Source organism: Dasypus novemcinctus, chromosome 18 (genome assembly GCF_030445035.2).
Source record: "Dasypus novemcinctus isolate mDasNov1 chromosome 18, mDasNov1.1.hap2, whole genome shotgun sequence".
Lineage (NCBI taxonomy): Eukaryota > Metazoa > Chordata > Mammalia > Cingulata > Dasypodidae > Dasypus > Dasypus novemcinctus.
The window spans coordinates 17,216,124-17,235,093 of NC_080690.1; the positions used below are offsets into that span (position 1 = coordinate 17,216,124).

Consider the following 18,970-nt stretch of genomic DNA (forward strand, 5'->3'; position numbering starts at 1 on the left):
CTCTTGTCAGTGGCACCAGGAATCTGTGTCTCTTTTTGTTGCATCATCTTGCTGCATCAGCTCTCCCTGTATGCAGCGCCACTTCTGGGCAGGCTGCACTTTTTTCACGCTGGGCGGCTCTCCTTACAGGGCGTACTCCTTGTGCGTGGGGCTCCCCTATGCAGGGGACACCCCTGCGTGGCACAGCACTCCTTGCATGCATCAGCACTGCGTGTGGGCCAGCTCATCAGACCTCCCATGTGGTAGGTGGACACTATCTGTCGAGCCAAATCTGCTTCCCTTGATTAGCTTTTAAGCTTGTTAAGGGCACTCTGTGTCCACTTGTGTTTCTGTGTGCTCCAAAATGCTCTAAGCAGAGTCTTTTTATTTTTTTATTTTTTATTTTTCTAAAGATTTTATTTCTCTCCCCTTCCCACCCCTGCCCCGCCCCAGTCCCAGTTGTCTGTTCTCTATGTCTATTTGCCACATATTCTTCTTTGTCTGCTTCTGTTGTCAGTGGCACGGGAATCTTTTTCTTTTTTTGTTGTTGCGTCATCTTGTTGTGTCAGCTCTCCATGTATGCGGTGCCATTCCTGGGCAGGCGGCACTTTTCTTTTGCACTGGGTGGCTCTCCTTACAGGGCGCACTCCTTGCGCATGGGGCTCCCCTATGCAGGGGACACTCCGGCATGGCACGGCACTCCTTGCACCTATCAGCACTGCGCATGGGCCAGCTCCACACAAGTTAAGGAGGTTCAGGGTTTGAACCGCGGACCTCCCATGTGGTAGATAGACACCCTAACTACTGGGCCAAGTTCGCTTCCCAAGCAGAGTCTTTTTAAATAAGCTTCATTGACAGTTTGCTAAGGAACCTCGTTATTACAGATGTCAAGGTTGTAAAACTAATTCATTTCAAACTGTTATTAGAACTAAATGCAGCATTATGCATTGTTAAAAAAATATGTGTTAGGGAGAGGGGGTGGGGTATATGGGAATTCCCCTATATTACTGATGGATGATTTATGTACTCTAAAGCTTCTTGAAAAATAAAACAAAAGGAAAAAGAAATATGTATTAACACGTGTTACTGCATGGAGACTCCATATAAACACTCTAAAAAAGGAAACTTCCTTCAAACATTTTTTAGAACTTCCAAAGGTTTTACTTTTAGGAAACTCCAAGTGTGTAATAGATTCAGAGATAAGCAAACTGCTAAGCAGAGATGAGAACAAGCTGGATACTTATTTGCCAAATGTTTTCTGTGCCTCATGTAGCTTAAGTTAAAATTTATTTATTTGTTTGTTGGTTGGTTGGTTTATTTCCCCCTCCCTTATGGCTTGTTTTTCCTGTCTGCTCTCTGTGTCCATTCACTGCATGATCTTCTGGGTCTGCTTGTCTCCCTTTTGTTGCATCATCTTGCTGCACCAGCACTCCCCCTCCACGCGGCATGGGTCATCGGCTCTCCGTGTGGCGCAGGCCAGCTTGCCTTCACAAGGAGGCCCTGGGATGCGAACCCTGGGCCTCCCATATGGTAGATGGGAGCCCAGTCAATTGAGCCACATCCCCTTCCCAGCTTATGTTAAATTACCAGTGCTTATCTTTGTTTTCTCCATTTCTAAATTAAGGAAAATACTGACTTCTCCATATTGCAGAAGATTATAATTAAAAACTAGATTTCATTTAAAGGTGACATACATATTACAGAAACCTGATTATAGGCCTAAAAATGGAAAAACATACCATCTATGTGTTAATTTACAATGAAAATGCAGATAACACCTTTTGGAATGAAGCTACCTTTAAATATGTAGTTTTCAAAGAAAGTACTAAAAAAGCTCGCAAATAAAGACTAACTCTGATAGTTTGGTAAAGCTAGAAGCAAAAACTAAAATAACTTCAGTGGTATGTTCTTTTCTTCCCAATGCAAAAGCTGAAATTGCTTAAGGAAGCTGTATCAGAATACTATGACTACTCTTTCAAAGTCATAACTATACTCATTTTCAAAGATCAAAGCCTGAACCTTTCCAACCTGTTTGAAATTGTTTACAACACAAAAACATCTGAAATATTTGGTTGTTATTTCAACTTTGAATAGAACAGTATTAGCTCATGAACCAGTATCTTATTCCCTGTCATACAAGTTGTAAATAAACATCCACCTATCATTGGACCATCAAGTAAACACTGTAGACACAATTCCAAAGGCCACTCCAATGACAAGTCAATGCAGTTTGTTTAGCCAATGATTCTGCTATTCTGGAAAAAACGCTTAGTGGCACTTACTTTAAGGCCTTGGAGAAGAGAGTATCTGGCAGCCTGGTGAGTAAATTATGCTGAATATCCAACACCTCAAGGGGGATATGCTCCATCAGCATTGGAAGGCTCTGCACATGGTTGTGTCCTATCATCAGTTTTCTAAGACTCAAGCTACTCAGAATTCTAAGGGGAGACAATACAAAGGAACAAATAAACTTGTTTAAATGCTTTTTCTGAGTCTGTCCCTAGGCTATTTAACTGAAACCAGTGAACTAGTAGAAACATATTCTCCTAGACAGTATAATCCCAAACAAGTATCTGAGCCAAGAAAGCAGCCCCAACCATATGTTTTCTCACCAGGAAGACGTTAAGGTCATTCTGAGAAAAGATGAATTAATGAAAGCAAAGAGCATAGAACCGATTTACACTAAAAAAGCAATTTCTAAAATAAAAGAATTTTTTGTCCAGACAGCTCTAAAAATTCAGTGTATTTTTAATATTAATATAATTGATTAATAACAATAACAAAATTTACTTAAACAAAACTAATACTTATTCCATGCTTACAATGTGTGAGGCCATCTAACAAAGAAGTTCAGAAAGTGACTGTGATTTGCAAAGATTACAAACTAAACACATCAAGTGGACCAGTCAGGATCTGATCTGAAGTCTGACTCTAAAGACTGGTCATGCTTATTGTGTGACAAAGACTAATTTTAAAGGAGTGTGCCATCCACACTTTTTCCACTTCAATGCTTTTGACCAGAACATTGAATGTACCATCTTCCACCACTCCACCTACTTTCCACTTCCTCTTATAAAACTCCCACCATTTGGTAAAGGTCAACTTAAATGCCATTTCCTCCATGAAACGTTCTTTAATTATTTAGACAAAGTTCTTCTGAATTTCTAAAATATTTTTTATATACAGTGCATGATTAAGAATTAAATCTCCAGAGTAAGGATGACCACTTCAATTCCTTGTTGTGTATGACACTGAGAAAGTTACCTGACCACACTAAACATTTCCTCATCTTAAAATGAGGTTAAGAGTACCATATAATATGGTTGTTAGAGATAAAATAATAAAAGAGAAGTTCTTAGAACACAGCCCAGCTCTTTATAACTCATCCAATAAAAACAATCTAGTATTACTATCATATCATCAGCCTATGCCAGCAACACTTGTAACCTTTTATTACTGTTATCTCTGCACATGTCACCTCTCCTTCCCTTTTATTAGGTTCCTTAAGGACCGAGATCATGCATTAGCCATTACTGTATTCTTTAAAGCACCTCACACTACCTTGCACTCAAGCAGGTACTCAATATTCACTGAATTGATGAATGAGAAATACCTTTGAAAAGCAACCCAAAGCTAGAGAAATAAATACATGCATGCATGCATACATATACATACACATATATTTATCCACATTAACACACACACACACACACATACCTCATGGGAACCTCGGTGAGGAGATTATAGCTCACATCTAATATTTCTATCTTCTTTGCTTCACAGGCCCAGTCGGGGATACACTCTAGCAGGTTTCTGCAGAAAATTAATAATCAAAAGGCATCATTTAAGATGAGAAGTGGAACTCACTACACGAGACTACAATGTATCTCTTAACTGGCTTATGAACTCTGTGACACAGGCACATGCTCTCTAAGGAATCTCCTGGCACTTACCTGCACTACAGCAGGTACTCAGTGAATGCTGCTGAATTAGCATGCAGAGCACTGGCTCAATCACAACACATGCCCAAAGCAGGCAAAACGCAACCTAGGCTTTCAGCAGCAGGAAAGCATGCGTGGGATAGGATGGGATGGGATGAAAGAGAGATGAGGAAAGACTTAATAGAAGAAGTTCCATTTTAAAAAAACTCAGGAGATGAGCAGGAATTCACCACTGAATGATGACTAGGCAAGAAGAAAAGCAAATTCTGAGAAAAATTAGCAGAATAAAAGTGAGGAAGGAAGGGAAAAAGATAACTAGTGTAGAAAAAAGTAAAAAGTTTCGAACCATTTAGAACATGGACTCCAATATTTAAAACACTGGATGGATGTTTAATAAAAAATTTTATTTTCAGGGAAGCGAACTTGGCCCAATGGATAGGGTGTCTGTCTACCACATGGGAGGTCCGTGGTTCAAACCCCGGGCCTCCTTGACCCATGTGGAGCTGGCCCACGCGCAGTGCTGATGCGCACAAGGAGTGCCCTGCCACGCAGAGGTGCCCCCTACGTAGGGGAGCCCCACGCACAAGGAGTATGCCCCATAAGGAGAGCCAACCAGTGCAAAAGAAAGTTCAGCCTGCCCAAGAATGGCACCGCAAACACGGAGAGCTGACGCAGTAAGATGACGCGGCAAAAAGAAACACAGATTCCCGTGCCACTGACAACAACAGAAGCAGACAAAAGAACACGCAGCAAATGAACACAGAGAAGAGACACTGGGGCGGGAGGTGGGGGGAGTGGGGAGAGAAATAAATAAAAATAAATCTTTAAAAAAAAATTTTATTTTCAGATGTTACTTAGTTTCTCCAGGCCTCAATGTATCTATGTGTGAATATATGTATGTAAGAATGTATGTATACAGGTATACATGTATGTGTAAGTGTTATAAGAGAAAGACAGATACTGCGATAGCCTAGTGATGGGAATACTTTGCCTGAACTGGATCAAGGAAAGCTCCCTAAGGAAGATGACGTTTGGATTAGAATTTGAAGAATGTGGTACAATGACCTAAGGTGAGAAGCACACTCCAAGCAAGAGACGACATGAGCTAAGGCACAGAGGCAAGAGAAGAAATAAGAAAGAAAAGATGTATGGGGAGAATAATATGCAGTTTGGTGATGCATCAAATATGAGCAGAGAGTAAGAGACAAGGCTGTGTGGAAGAGGGCCTGGGCTAGAGATCTGGGTGGCACTATGCAAGCGTAGCTGAAACCACTGGAGTAAATATGTCAAACGAGAAGTGTACTGGACCAGGAACAGAATGCTGGGGATAACTGACCTTTAAAGGGCTAGCCTAAGAAGAGTTGACAAAATACACAGAAGGAATTGTTAAAGTACTATGAATAAAATCAGATTGTATTGAGAAGTCATGAAAATAGCATGTTTGAAGAAAAGAGAGCATGAGTAACAGCACTGATATATACTTAAAATAAAAAGTTCCAAAAGAGAAGGAAGCTATGGTGGGACAAGAAGCAAATGGGAACTGAGGAAATTGAGTCCAGTGCAAAATATTTCCTAAGAAATTTGAACAGAAAGGGGATGAGAGGGATTGGACAGTAACTAGAAAGACTATGGGGTAAGGGGAACTTCTCTGTTCATTCAGACAGAAAACAGATGAGTGTGAAATAAAGGAATACACTGAACACAGACAAGAGAAGAAGGATGACGCCTAATAAACCAAGGTCCCAGAGCAATGAAGAAAATGGAGCGAAAGGCTGAAACAGCCTTGAAAAGAGGAAAACAGTTGGGAATGGACATGAATCTATAAGTTAAAGCAAAATGGTAGGAAGCTGAGGGAAATCTCCATCAAATAGGGTGCTAAAGTCTAGAGAGGAGGAGATATGGGTCAATGGGATTTGAAGGAAGTAGAGCAATTTGGAACAGGTGCTTAGGACATTGGAAGAAGGAACTATAAAGACAAAGGGACTATAAGCATCAAACGAGGTTGGAAATCATGAATTTATTATAGCAATGTTTATGTGAATGTGATTTTGCTCAGCAATGCTCAAGCTCAGCAGAAAAGGTAAATCTTGGCATTGATCCATGCTGAAGTTTTGCTGAGAAGATGTAACAAAGAAATGGGACGAAGAGAATCTAGAACAGTAGCTTAATCATAGTAACAAGAAAGTAACAACAAAAAGAGACTATTTCTTGAGAGACTGCCATATGCCAGGTAATATGCTATATATTATACATTTATCATCTCAATCTTTACAAGAATACTGACCATATATAACCCTGTCAGCTGCCCCTTCTAACATGCTCCTAGTGCTTTCATGCTCACAGCATTTATTAGGATACTGCCCTGTAACTTATTGTCTGATGGCCTATCTCTCCAAAAGACACCCACCATACTGGAAAATTCAACCACTGAATACTTGTATAAAAATGAAAGTAAACCTCACTTATGTTTATTTTTGACCACCAAAAGAAATAATAAAATACTGAGTATAATTATAGTAGCGTCTCTACAAAAATCAGACCAAGAGAGTATCAAAGAAGCAAAAGAGAATAGAAACAAAAAGCCACTACCTAAAACTCAAGAATTACAGGATTCTAACTGGCAAAAAGGAAATCACTGCCACCCAGGGGATGACAGGTTGTCTCCTTGGTCTGCATCTCATTCTAAATCCATAGACTTTAAGGATGAATCATTCAGAGGCACCTTTTCTGTTTTAAGAGGATCCTTCCTTTAAAAATATACTATGGCTATTAAATATACTCCTCTGCTCAACCTTTTATCTTTTTCCAAGTTATACAAATATTTTACTATATTTAGATTTCCTACATTTCCAAACGGCTGAAGATTCCACATACATATCTTTAATGTCAAGAACCAACAAGCACCACCTTCCTGATACACACTCACCGAGACAGTTCTAGGGAAGTCAGTAGACCAGGTACTGGATAAACATTCACTGCTGTCAACCCTAATTAAAAAATAAACCAGAGTTAGAGACATTCTTGAAAAAAGTTAACTGAGAGCAAACAAGGGAATAGTAGTTTCGTGCAAGCAGCAGAGATAAAACTGCTATCATCTACTGAGAGGAACTAAAGATAAAAACCACAAGGGAACTCACTTGGACTAACTTTAAATGCCTAATGCCATTTTCTTGGAAAACAAATAAAACTAATTGAAGGTTCTTGTGTACTGGATCAAGGGTTGTTAAACGTTAATAGTAACTACTTAGCCTTCTAACTTAAAAAAAAAAATGGCAATAATGTAGAAATCAATGAATTCTAACAAACCATGTAACCAGTACCCATGTCAAGAAACAATGTTACCAGCTCCCCAGAAGCCACCCATTGTCCTCCTTCCATCACTACCCCACAAAGGTAATGCTCTCCCGACTTCTTTTTTTTTTTTTAAAGGAGGTACTGGAGATTGAACCTGGGACCTCATCCATGTGAAGCAGGCACTCAACCTCTGAGCTACACCTACTTCCTCTCTTGACTTCTAATTCTACAGACTATAGTTTTGCCTGCTTATATGAATGCACACATGTAGTATATATCATCTTTTCTCTGACTTCACCGACTCCACGTTATGCTTGGGAGATTTGTTCACATTGTTGCATGTGGATGGAGCTCACCCATGCTCATAGCTATATACATCTTTCATGTAAATGCATCACAATTTACTAATTTCAGAGCTGATAGGCACTGAAACATTTTCTAGTTTGTGGCTACTATGAACACAGAAATTCTAGGAACATTTTCGTCTATGATTTTTGTGGACTAATATAAGCATTTATGTTGAAGATAAACCTAGGAAAGGTGCTACTGGGTACAGAGTACACTGAACAGTGTGCCACTGTGGTAGTGCCAGTTTACACTTCCAACAGATGACACTGGTTTTTCATCAGTCTTGTTCATTCTAGTCATTCTTGTAGGTATGTAATGGTGTCATTTGGATAACTTCTTTTGTGAAGCTATGTTCTTTACTTTTGAGGTATCATAACTGCAAGTGTTTATGTGAGTTTTTCCAAGTTTGTAGCATTTTAATGATTCTGTAGGCAAACTGGCTAATTTTAAAAGGCCTTTTTAGTACATTAGCATGATAGATTCTGTTACTAAGAACTGCACATAAATCAATGAAGTCTTTTCCAGTAAGGCCAGTCATTCAGATTCTCTAGATACATTAAAAATAGAGAATGGGTCTGATAATAAGTATTTCAAGAAGGCAAAGGACCTATTGCCACCTCACAACAGCAAGAAACAGCACAAGTTAACACTCATCATCTTTGACTGTTCTAAGCAATGATCAAAATTACAAATTGAAGCTTCTAAAACATTATAAAAGGTGATGAACACACAAGTCCTTAACTTTCTTATAGCCTACTAATATATTTTACAGACACAGGAAAGAGAACAAAATAATAAAAACTTTTTCACCCATATTCTAGTTTTCAACAGATCTTTACATTCTGCCTTTGAAGCTTCAGAATTTTTTTTTTGAAGCATTAAAGTACTTTTCATCCTGAATTTGGTTTTTATCATTCCCATGGATTCTTTTATACTATTACTGCATGCTTATAGGTAAAAAAAACACAATATATTTATGTGTTTCAAAATTTGATATAATTATCATAGTGTATATATTATTCTGCCCTTTCATTTTTTGCTCACAAATATTTCTGAGATTTTCCTTGTTAACACATTAAGCTTTGGTATATTCATTCCCACTGCTATACAAAATGCTATTGTATGAAATTATCACTATTTAACCCATTTCCCTAATAACAGCCATAGTTTTTCCAATTTCTTTCACTACAACAATGTTGTGATAAACATTCTTGTGTACAAGTCTTGGAATATATTCAAGACATGGGAACTGCTAGGATATTGGATACTTCCATCTTCAACTTCTCTAACACTGGCATATTGCTCTCCAATGTGGTTTTGCCAATCGACCCCACAAACAACCAGGAGTGTACAGGAGCTCCTGCATCTCCACATCTTTGGTAGCACTTAGCATTATCTTTTCTTTTTCTTTCTTATTTGATGAGTATAAAGTTGTTTTTTAATTTGTATTCCTCTGATACTTAGTGAAATTGAACATCTCTTCCATTAATTCTTTAAACAGAGTGAAAGTAAGTATAGCTTCTTTAGTAAAGAAGAACTTTCCATTGAAAAGTATGGCCTCAATAGACATGAGGTCCTTCATGATGAAAAAAAATTCCTAAAGCAAATCACTATGGAAATAAGGGACTTTTCATTCAAGAACTGACATAGCACAAGCTTTTAGACTAGGAGTTGGCAAACGTTTTCTTAAGGAGTCAAATAATAAATATTTAAGGCTTTGTGGGCCATATAATCTCTCTTGCTACTACTCAACTCTGTCACGGTAGCACAAGAGCAGTCATAGACAATAAACAAATGAGTGTGGCTGTGTGGGTACTATAATTTCATGTAATTTTTACATGTCACAAAATATTACTCATCTTCTGATTCATTTCTCCAGCCATTAAAACATAAAAAAGCATTCTTCATGGGCCATACAAAAGCAGTGGCCTTGGAATTTTCAGACTCCTCCTTTAGACTATTACTGACACTCCGTTTAGAACACACCGTCCCTCTCTGTTATTTTGCAATATGTCTCTTATTATGCTCAATTAATGAACCCCAGAATATCTTGCCATGTCTTTTTATGCACGTCTCAACTATTTAAGCATCGACAGCAAACTTAAAAGATAAACTAGGTCTGGAATCTCCAACTCCATTTTTCAGAGTGGCTGCAGACCACCACAGATGCCACTGTTCTCAGGAAGTTCTGACTAGAGCTGCGAGAGTAAAATCAGGAGAATGGATAGAGAACTCACTGTTCGAGTTGGCATAGAGGGTTCGAAGGGAAAAGCCACTGAGTGTTAGCTCCTTCAGCTGGTTCCGCTCACAATGCAGCTGCTCCAAGCTACATAAGGAGCTAAGATCTAAGTCAGTCAGCTGATTGTCCCGCAGGTCCATGTGGGTGATGTATTTATTTCCCTCGAGATTATCAATAACCATGGTTTTCAAATGGTTCATCCTTAATAACAGAGACAAGGAAATAATCAGAAATAAATCAGAATTTAATAAATTGTATTAAATGTGCTTAACAAAAGAAAAACAGCAGAGGTATGATCACCTTTTCTTTTTCTTAAACAACATAAAGATTTCACTACTTGCCTAGTTTTCAAGGAACTATATAAATAACCAGACAGATATACCCTGAATTCTATGTTTAGGAACTGGGTCAGACAATCCACACTGGTAAATACAAGTTAAATGAAAAGGAAAGAATGGCCTTATCCATAGTTAGTAAAATACTTACATTCAAATACCTAATAAGGTTCAGTACAATATATTGGGATTAGGATGAAGGAACTAGAAGATGAACATAACTGCTTGGTTCAGTGCTAAGCAGTCCTAGGAATACTCTGTCAAGATAATGAGAAGCAGCCGCATTTCCTCCTGATGCTGTGCCTGCTCTACCTCTAGGTGCAAGAATTCATATTACATTAATTATGGGGAGGAAAAGAATCTATTAGATTGTTGCAAAAGTAATTGAGGTTTTGCATTCTTGAAATATGCCATTTGATAATAGCATTCATTCTTAAATAAATGTGTTATGTTATACATCATTTTAATGTGCACTTCTTGCTTTATGTTTTTTTGCTAGTGACTTATTGCTTACTGTATATTTTATATTTATTTTAGACTATGGAAATGATGTTAGACAAAAAAGCAAATTTCTAGCAATTTTCTTATTTGAGTTCAAAAATGGGTCATAAAGCAGTGGCGACAACTCGCAACATCAACAATGCATTTGGCCCAGAAACTGCTAATGAATATACAGTGCAGTGGTGGTTCAAGAAGCTTTGCAAATGGGAAGCAGATTTGGCTCCACTGATAGAGCATCCACCTACCACATAGGAGGCCCAGCGTTCAAACCCAGAGCCTCCTGGCCCATTTGATGGGCTGGCCCATGTGCAGTGCTGATGTGCACAGGGAGTGCCGTGCCACGCAGGGGTGTCCCCCATGCGCAAGGATTGTGCCCCCGTGAGGAGAACCACCATGCATGAGAAAAGCACGGCCTGCCGAGGAGTGGCGCTGCACACATGGAGAGCTGACACAGCAAGATGATGCAACAAAAAAGAGACACAGATTCCCAGTGGCACTGACAAGAACGCAAGCAGACACAGAAGAACACACAGCAAATGGACACAGCAGAAGACAACGGGGGCGGGGGGAGATAAATAAATAAATCATTTAAAAAAAATAAGTTTTACAAAGGAGACGAGAGCCTTGAAGATGAGGACTGTAGTGGCTGGTCATCAGAAGTTGACAACAACCACCTGGGAGCAATCATCGAAGCTGATCCTCTTACAACTACATGAGAAGCTGCCAAAGAACTCAATGTTGACCACTCTACAGTCACTCAGCATTTGAAGCAAATGTGAAGCGTGAAAAAGCTCGATGAGTGGGTGCCTCATGAGCTGACCAAAAATTTTTAAAAAATCATTGTTTTGAAGCATCATCTTCTCTTATTCTACTCAACAACAAACCATTTCTCAATCAGATTGTGACATGTGATGAAAAGTGAATTTTATACAACAACCGGTGACAACCAGCTCAGTGGTTGGACAGAGATGAAGCTCCAAAGCACTTCCCAAAGCCAAACTTGTACCAAAAAAAGGTCATGGTCACTGTTTGGTGGTCTGTTGCTAGTTTGATCCACTACAGCTTTCTGAATCCCAGCGAAACCATTACATCTGAGAAGTATGCTCAGCAAATTGATGAGATGCACTAAAAACTGCAACGCCTGCAGCTGGCATTGGTCAACAGAAAGGGCCCAATTCTTCTCCATGGCAACGCCCAATTGCATGTCACACAACCAACAGTTCAAAAGTTGAACAAATTGGGCTACGAAGTTTTGCCTTATCCTCCATATGCACCTGACCTCTCACCAACCGAATACCACTTCTTCAGGCATCTCGGCAACTCTTTGCAGGGAAAACACTTCCACAACCAACAAGAAGCAGAAAATGCTTTCCAAGAGTTCACTGAATTCCAAAGCACGGATTTTTATACTACAGGAATAAACAAACCTATTTCTCATTGGTAAAAATGTGTTGATTGTAATGGTTCCTATTTTGATTAATAAAGATATGTTTGAGCCTAGTTATAATGATTTAAAATTCACGGTCTGAAACTGGAATTATTTTTGCACTAACCTAATATATGTTAGAAGCACATGAAATAGTTCCATAACAAATTATAGAAAACGACTTCTTGTTTTTTTTCTATACAAGTGTCTGATTTAATGCATGCAGGACTGTTATCATATTCCTGTATTTCAATAAATCTGTCTATATCCTTATAGGGGACATCAATGACTTAGTGTAAATCAAAGAACATCCAGGAAGTTGTCTATTACCAGCTTCCTTTGAGAAAAGATTATAATGAGAAAATAAAACTCATAAAAAGTTCTCAGTAGTGAAACCTACCTTTATAATTTTAATTATAATACACTGCATATCAAGAAGAAAAAACTCAATGACTCAACAGAAAAATGGGCAACAAACTACCAATAAATACACAAAAAGATGCTCAACTTTACTCATAAGTAAATAAATGCTGATTAAAACAATGAAATGCTATTTTCTACCTATCAGACTAACAAAAAATGCAAAAATCCAATATTGACTAGGATGTGAAGAAATGAGAATTTTCATAAAATGTTGCTAGGAGAGTAAATCAGAAGAACTTTTATCAAAGGCAGTTTGACAACATTTATCATGTGTTATGCCTATCACAGTCTTAGTCTTCCTGCTAACGAGAGACAGATGAAGTTCTATGACAGCTTTGAAAATATGTTCTAAAATCCTAATGTGTTATAGGAGACTTTATAAAGAGAAAACTTAATAAAGGTCTATCAGAGAATTTCTAAAGGAAGATCTGGGAAACAATGATCTTACCTTAAATCTACATGTTTGATATGACTCATTCTGTTCAACTCCCCTAGCTTTAGGACTTCTAGTTGATTTCCTGCCATGACCACTTTATCCAACATAGTGAGTTTCTCATAAACCTTGGGAATTTCATTAAAGTTATTGAAGGAAATTCCCAGGGAGGAAAGCTGCTGCAGATTTCCCAGTTCTTCAGGTAAAGTAGTCAGAAAGTTACCATCAAGACAGAGGGTTTGAAGACTGTAAAAAGAAAACAAAGCAAGTGTATTTTATGAAGGACATTATTAGAATGGATAGAATTAGAATTATGGATTCTAACTTGTGTTGCTAACTTATTATAAATCCAATAACTATAAAACATCTTAAATCTCTATCTTTCAAGATTTAACAGATTACTTATATATAATTTACATGGATGGTTTCCCCAACATTAAAAATAGTCATAAAAAATAAAAAAAAATTAAAAAAAATAAAAAAAAATAGTCAAAGGCTCTACTGTTAAAACTGAGGGCTTAGTCACTAGATTCCTAATTATATGATTTACTTCACTACAAGAGCTTGTTGTACGACCTTCGTTCCAAGAGCCAGTCAAGTTTCTTGTGCTGCAAAGGAAGAGGTGAACCTAGTAAAATCATATACTTACTTTAACAGATTGCCAATCTGACTTGGCAGGTCATGAAATCCATTACAGGAAAGGTTGAGCTCAGTCAGGGTAGAGATCTCACACAGCAATATAGGAAACAACCCAAGTTTATTATGGGACAAGTTCAGGCCCTTGAGCTGAGAAAATCTAAGAGCAAATATACAAATTATACTATTGAATAGCAAGAAAAAGATCTATTTCAAATAACCATTGTAGAATTCATTCCACAAATATTTATCGGACACTAACTATGGGTCAAGCATCATGCTTGGCACAGAAGATACTAATATGACTAATTCAAAGCCCATGATATCAAGGAAGTCAGGTGTACTGTAACAAAAAGAGAGCTCTCTACCTAAAATAGGCAGGTAATATTGAAGAAAATCTCACACTGGTACAACTCTTGTGTACTTGATATACTTGAAATCTTTTCTCTTTTTAAACTTCTATATGCAACACAGAACAGACCTGCAACAATTAAACAACCCATGGACCCAGGATCAAGTAATAACTATATGGATCATATCCCATTATAAACAACTTTAATGCTGAAATTATGTTGTCTCAAATGTCACTTGAAATGAATGGACCACTTAGAGCTTGAAAATATGTATGAGATGGGGAGTTTTATGGTATGTAATCCAATTTATAGCATAAAATTAAAATTTTTAGTGTTTCTCTTTCATTCTTAGAAGTAAAATTATCTCTACAGTCTTATCTAAAGATGCTATCACCATAAAAGTGGATCCATGAGAGTCACTCTAGTAATAATACTTAGGAATATCATCCAATTAATTTTTTTAGACAAATTAATTTTATTGACATATATTAATAAAATTCATCCATAGTTGTGCATTCATCACATCAATCATTATTAGCGCATTTTCATTATTTTAATTCCAATTACTTTTTTTTTTTTTTAGGTAGTGGGGCCACAGATTGAACCTAGGACCTTGTATTCAGGAAACCAGTGCCCAACCACTGAGCTACATGGGCTCCCTCATCCAATTACTTTTATCCTTCTATCCATTTTTACATGGGTAAAGAAGTGGGACAGGTAAAGGGTAAGAATAGGGTAATCTATATATTTTAACAAAGGAGATGGAAAAATATGTGGGTCACAGACCCTTATGGGTGAAATGGTGCCTTCATTAGGAGAGAGAGGTTTCACAGCCGACAGGCAAAAGAGCTGGCAGTAGCAGGTACAAAGGAAAAATAAAAGCCCAGCTGCTGGGAGTGGAAGTTTTAGAATTAGTCCTATTTTCTCTGACATTTAAGTTTGATGCTTTGATTCAAAAACTTCTCATAAAATGAATCTCTCTATGCTGCTTCCATAACAGAGCATTTATATATTTTGTCTTACGGAGTAAAAAAAAAAAATGGTGGGTGGGGAGATGGAAGGAATTTGGTGAATAAAAAATTTTACTTTCTTGTCAAGATGGAGGGGAAATTTTAGGATATATAAGATGTTAAAACGTGTTCATCTACTGATACAAACCACTGAGATTGATTACAATTTGGTTGTAAAAAGATGGTCTAGAAATCTATTTTCTAAAGGAAAACAATTCTTCACATACTTGTAAAGAGTACCCAGGCCCCCTGGTCTTTCTAGTTGCATAAAGTTGTGTCGCAAGTTGAGGTAGGTGATATCTTGACTGTAGAAGAGGTGTTCAGGGACCTCCTCAAGGCTGTAGCATGAGAGATCGACAGTACTGAATCGCTGGGACACCACCTGAGTAAAGTCAGAGAGAAGAGCCCAGCTGAGAGAGGACTGAATATCTATCAACCAGCATAAGATGGAAGGGTATTTCCACAAATAAGCAGGGATTTAACACAGGAAAGAAAAAAAAGGTAATGAGATCACGTTATTCATTTATAAAAATCAGTTAATTTTCACTTTTTCCTAAAACTACAAGCTGGTTGAAAATCACAAAGGTATAACTTGTAATGTCTCTGTAAATAAAAGGCAAAAAAAGGAAGCGGACTTGGCCCAGTGGTTAGGGCATCTGTCTACCACATGGGAGGTCCACGGTTCAGACCCCAGGCCTCCTTGACCCGTGTGGAGCTGGCCCACGTGCAGTGCTGATGCATGCAAGGAGTGCTGTGCCACGCAGGGGTGTCCCCACGTAGGGGAGCGCAAAGAGTGTGCCCTGTAAGGAGAGCCGCCCAGCGCGAAAGAAAGTGCAGCCTGCCCAGTAATGGTGCCGCACACACAGAGAGCTGACACAACAAGATGACGCAACCAAATAAAAGAAACACAGATTCCCGTGCCGCTGACAACAACAGAAGCGGACAAAGAAGAACATGCAGCAAACAGACACAGAGAACAGACAACTGGGGGGGGGGGCAGAGAAAAAAAAAAGGTAAAAAAAAATCATAAACATAAAGAAGGAAAATTAACATTTCATGCAAAAAGTAATGTTGATTATTTATAATAACTGCACAAATGTTGGGTGGCACTGTGCTATGAAACACACAGTCTTTTGCAGCCACACAGGCTCTACTAATTATTAGCAGTTTCTTCATCTGTTGTAAGGACAAAATGAAATAACCAAGTATTTAGTATCTAAAAGGTGCCCCCAAAATATTAATTTCTCTTAAGACTGGAGAAAAATGGAATAGCTACTTAATACTGAAACTAGTTTTACACAGAGCACATTTTATAATCACCACAAAATAACTACAGGAAGCGGACTTGGCCCAATGGATAGGGCATCTGTCTACCACATGGGAGGTCCACGGTTCAAACCCCAAACCTCCTTGACCTGTGTGGAGCTGGCCCATGCACAGTGCTGATGCGGGCAAGGAGTGCCCTGCCATGCAGGGGTATCCCCCATGTAGGGGAGCCGGCTCCAAGTGCAAGGAGTGCGCCCTGTAAGGAGAGCCGCCCAGCACGAAAGAAAATGCAGCCTGCCCAAGAATGGCGCTGCACACATGGAGAGCTGACACAACAAGATGACGCAACAAGGGGAAACACAAGATTCCCAGTGCCCCTGGTAAGGATAGAAGCGATCACAGAAGAACATACAGCGAACGGACAGAGAGAGCAGACAACTGGAGGGGGGGAGGAAGGGGAGAGAAATAAAAAATAATAATAATAAATCTTAAAAAAAAAAAATACAATATAACTACAAAAATTCAATAAAACCAAAACAGTTTAAATTTCTATAATAGTATAGTAATAAAATGTGGGTACTGAAAATGGGTCTAGAAACGCAAACAAAGTATCACTGGGAAAATCATTTTTGTTTTGATGGCATGTCATTACTCTGAAACAATTTCTTATGCAACTGTTTAGATCCACAAAGGAAAATGTGTTAAAATTCTATAAGACGGCTATGAGAATAAGAGAATTTGGGAACTATGATACAATTTTTGGAGCAGTTCATCTTTAAAGGTTAAAAAGCAGAAATTATGCAGAAAGGCTAATTATCCTCAGCATATAGGAATGATGGTTTGCAACAGGATTACATGTCTCTGCCCAATCAGTAAGCTTGAAATGGTTCATCAGGGCTGTGCTAAATAAATACAGATCAAGAATAGAGTACAAGTTTGGCAATGACTGCATCTATCATTGACTACTATGGCCAAGGGTGAATAATTTAATCTCATTATATCTCAAGTCCTTCAAGGGTCAAACAGATATATTTGCCCTATTTTCCTCACACTGATGTAATAAAGGTAAATGCACCTGAAAACACTTTTAAAGGTCTTTTTTCTATGCAAATAAAAATAATAAACTAAGGACCTGTTATCTCCCAGTGGAATTACATGAATTCATTCATTATATACTCAGAAAGGTCTACAGTAATATACATAAAAATTATAATTCACTCTCTTGACAATAATTCCAGTTACAAAATATGTTTCCATTGGGCTTCTATATTCTTATCTTCCCACCAAGATGTTTCATCACTTATTCACCTTGGATGCTTGCCTTTGCCATCTCTGGTACTCGGCCAAAGTCTCAAAGCTGATATGATAGGTCTGAGCTTGGGCTCCAGCTGAGCTGAACGCAAGCGAGTACTGCCGGCGCTTCACTTCTTCCACCTAAGGAGATGGGGAAGGGAGAAAACCATACTCACTGAAAAAAAGCCTAGTCAAAAACCAAAGGACGATTATAACAAGACAACCCAATTTCAAAAACGGGCAAAGAATCTGAACAGACAGTTCTCTAAGATATACAAAAGGTTAATAAGTCCATGACATGATGCTCAACATCTGTTTTATAAAGAAAAATACAAATAATACGAAGAGGTCACTCCTTGATCCCACAAATTTCTGCTGTGCTCCTTCCTTATAGTCAATTCCCACCCTCGCCCTACACACTGTGAACCACTGATCGGTTTTCTAACACTAGACTTTTCTGCCTTTCTAGAATTTATTATAAATAAATCATAAAGTATCCATTTTGTATCTGGCTTCTTTTGTTACAGTAATGGTTTTGAAATCCACCCTTGGTCTTGTTCATATCAGCAGTCCATTCCCTTTTCTTGCTGATAGTGTTCCACTGTATGGATATACCACATTTGTTTATCAACTTACCAATTAATGGACATTTAGATTGTTTTTAGTTTTGGTTATTGTAAATTAAACTATTCAGTTTCTAGTATACTTTCACACTGAAAATGCACATTTCTCTTGCCCCATAATGCCATGAGAGACCCAGCCTCCTTCTACTTTCCCACTCAGCCACACTTAGCATGCTGTGGTGGTCTGAAGCTGTACGTACCCCCAGAAAAGCATGTTCTTAAATCGAATCCATTCCTGTGGGTGAGAACCCATTGTAAGGAAGATCTTCTAATGAGGCCACTTCAGTTAAAGTGTGACCTACCTCAATCAAGATACCTATAATCCTATTATGGTGTCCTTTATAAGCAGAATGAAATTCAGACAGAGAGAAAGTCACAGGAAGCAAGAAGCTGAAATGGAGCCCAGAAAGGAAGGAAGAGACCAGGAGACACGTGGCAGCAGAGGAATCAAGGATCACCAGCAGCCAGTCCCAGAACACCCCAGTCTTTGGGGAGAAAGCATCGCCTTGATGATGCCTTAATTTGGACATTTTCCTGGCCTCAAAACCATAATCAAATAAATTCCCATTGTTTAACCTGGTATTTGCTTAAGCAGTCTAGGAAATTAAAATATACTTGCCAGCTCAGTCACTATGACTGTTCTTTCTCCAGCACTGAGGGACTATGTTCTATAAACAAAGGATGAGTTGGGCAAAGGGCCAAGTCATCAACTCTGTTTCACTTAAAAAACATTCTCACAAATCCCACTTGGAAACTTCTGTTTATATCTCACTAGGCACCACTAGCTGCAAGGGAGGTTGGGAGATACAGTTTTTGATCTTGATGGGCATACTGACATCTTGAACAAAATGGACAAGAATTACTTTACTA

The 18,970-nt window shown here is 38.4% G+C and overlaps 1 protein-coding gene across 5 annotated transcripts in view; it reads right to left on the minus strand.

Annotated features, from left to right (window-relative positions):
* PHLPP2 (PH domain and leucine rich repeat protein phosphatase 2) overlaps positions 1-18,970 on the minus strand; it is a 79,820-nt gene that overhangs the window by 17,539 nt on the left and 43,311 nt on the right. For all 5 annotated transcript variants that reach the window (XM_058279767.2, XM_071209096.1, XM_058279766.2 and 2 more), the window contains 8 exons: positions 17,493-17,618; positions 15,146-15,300; positions 13,569-13,715; positions 12,935-13,165; positions 9,800-10,002; positions 6,847-6,907; positions 3,697-3,792; positions 2,262-2,417 (listed from right to left, as the gene is read on the minus strand). In XM_058279767.2, coding sequence (XP_058135750.1) covers positions 2,262-2,417; positions 3,697-3,792; positions 6,847-6,907; positions 9,800-10,002; positions 12,935-13,165; positions 13,569-13,715; positions 15,146-15,300; positions 17,493-17,618 — 1,175 coding nt within the window. The remainder of the gene's footprint in view (positions 1-2,261; positions 2,418-3,696; positions 3,793-6,846; positions 6,908-9,799; positions 10,003-12,934; positions 13,166-13,568; positions 13,716-15,145; positions 15,301-17,492; positions 17,619-18,970) is intronic.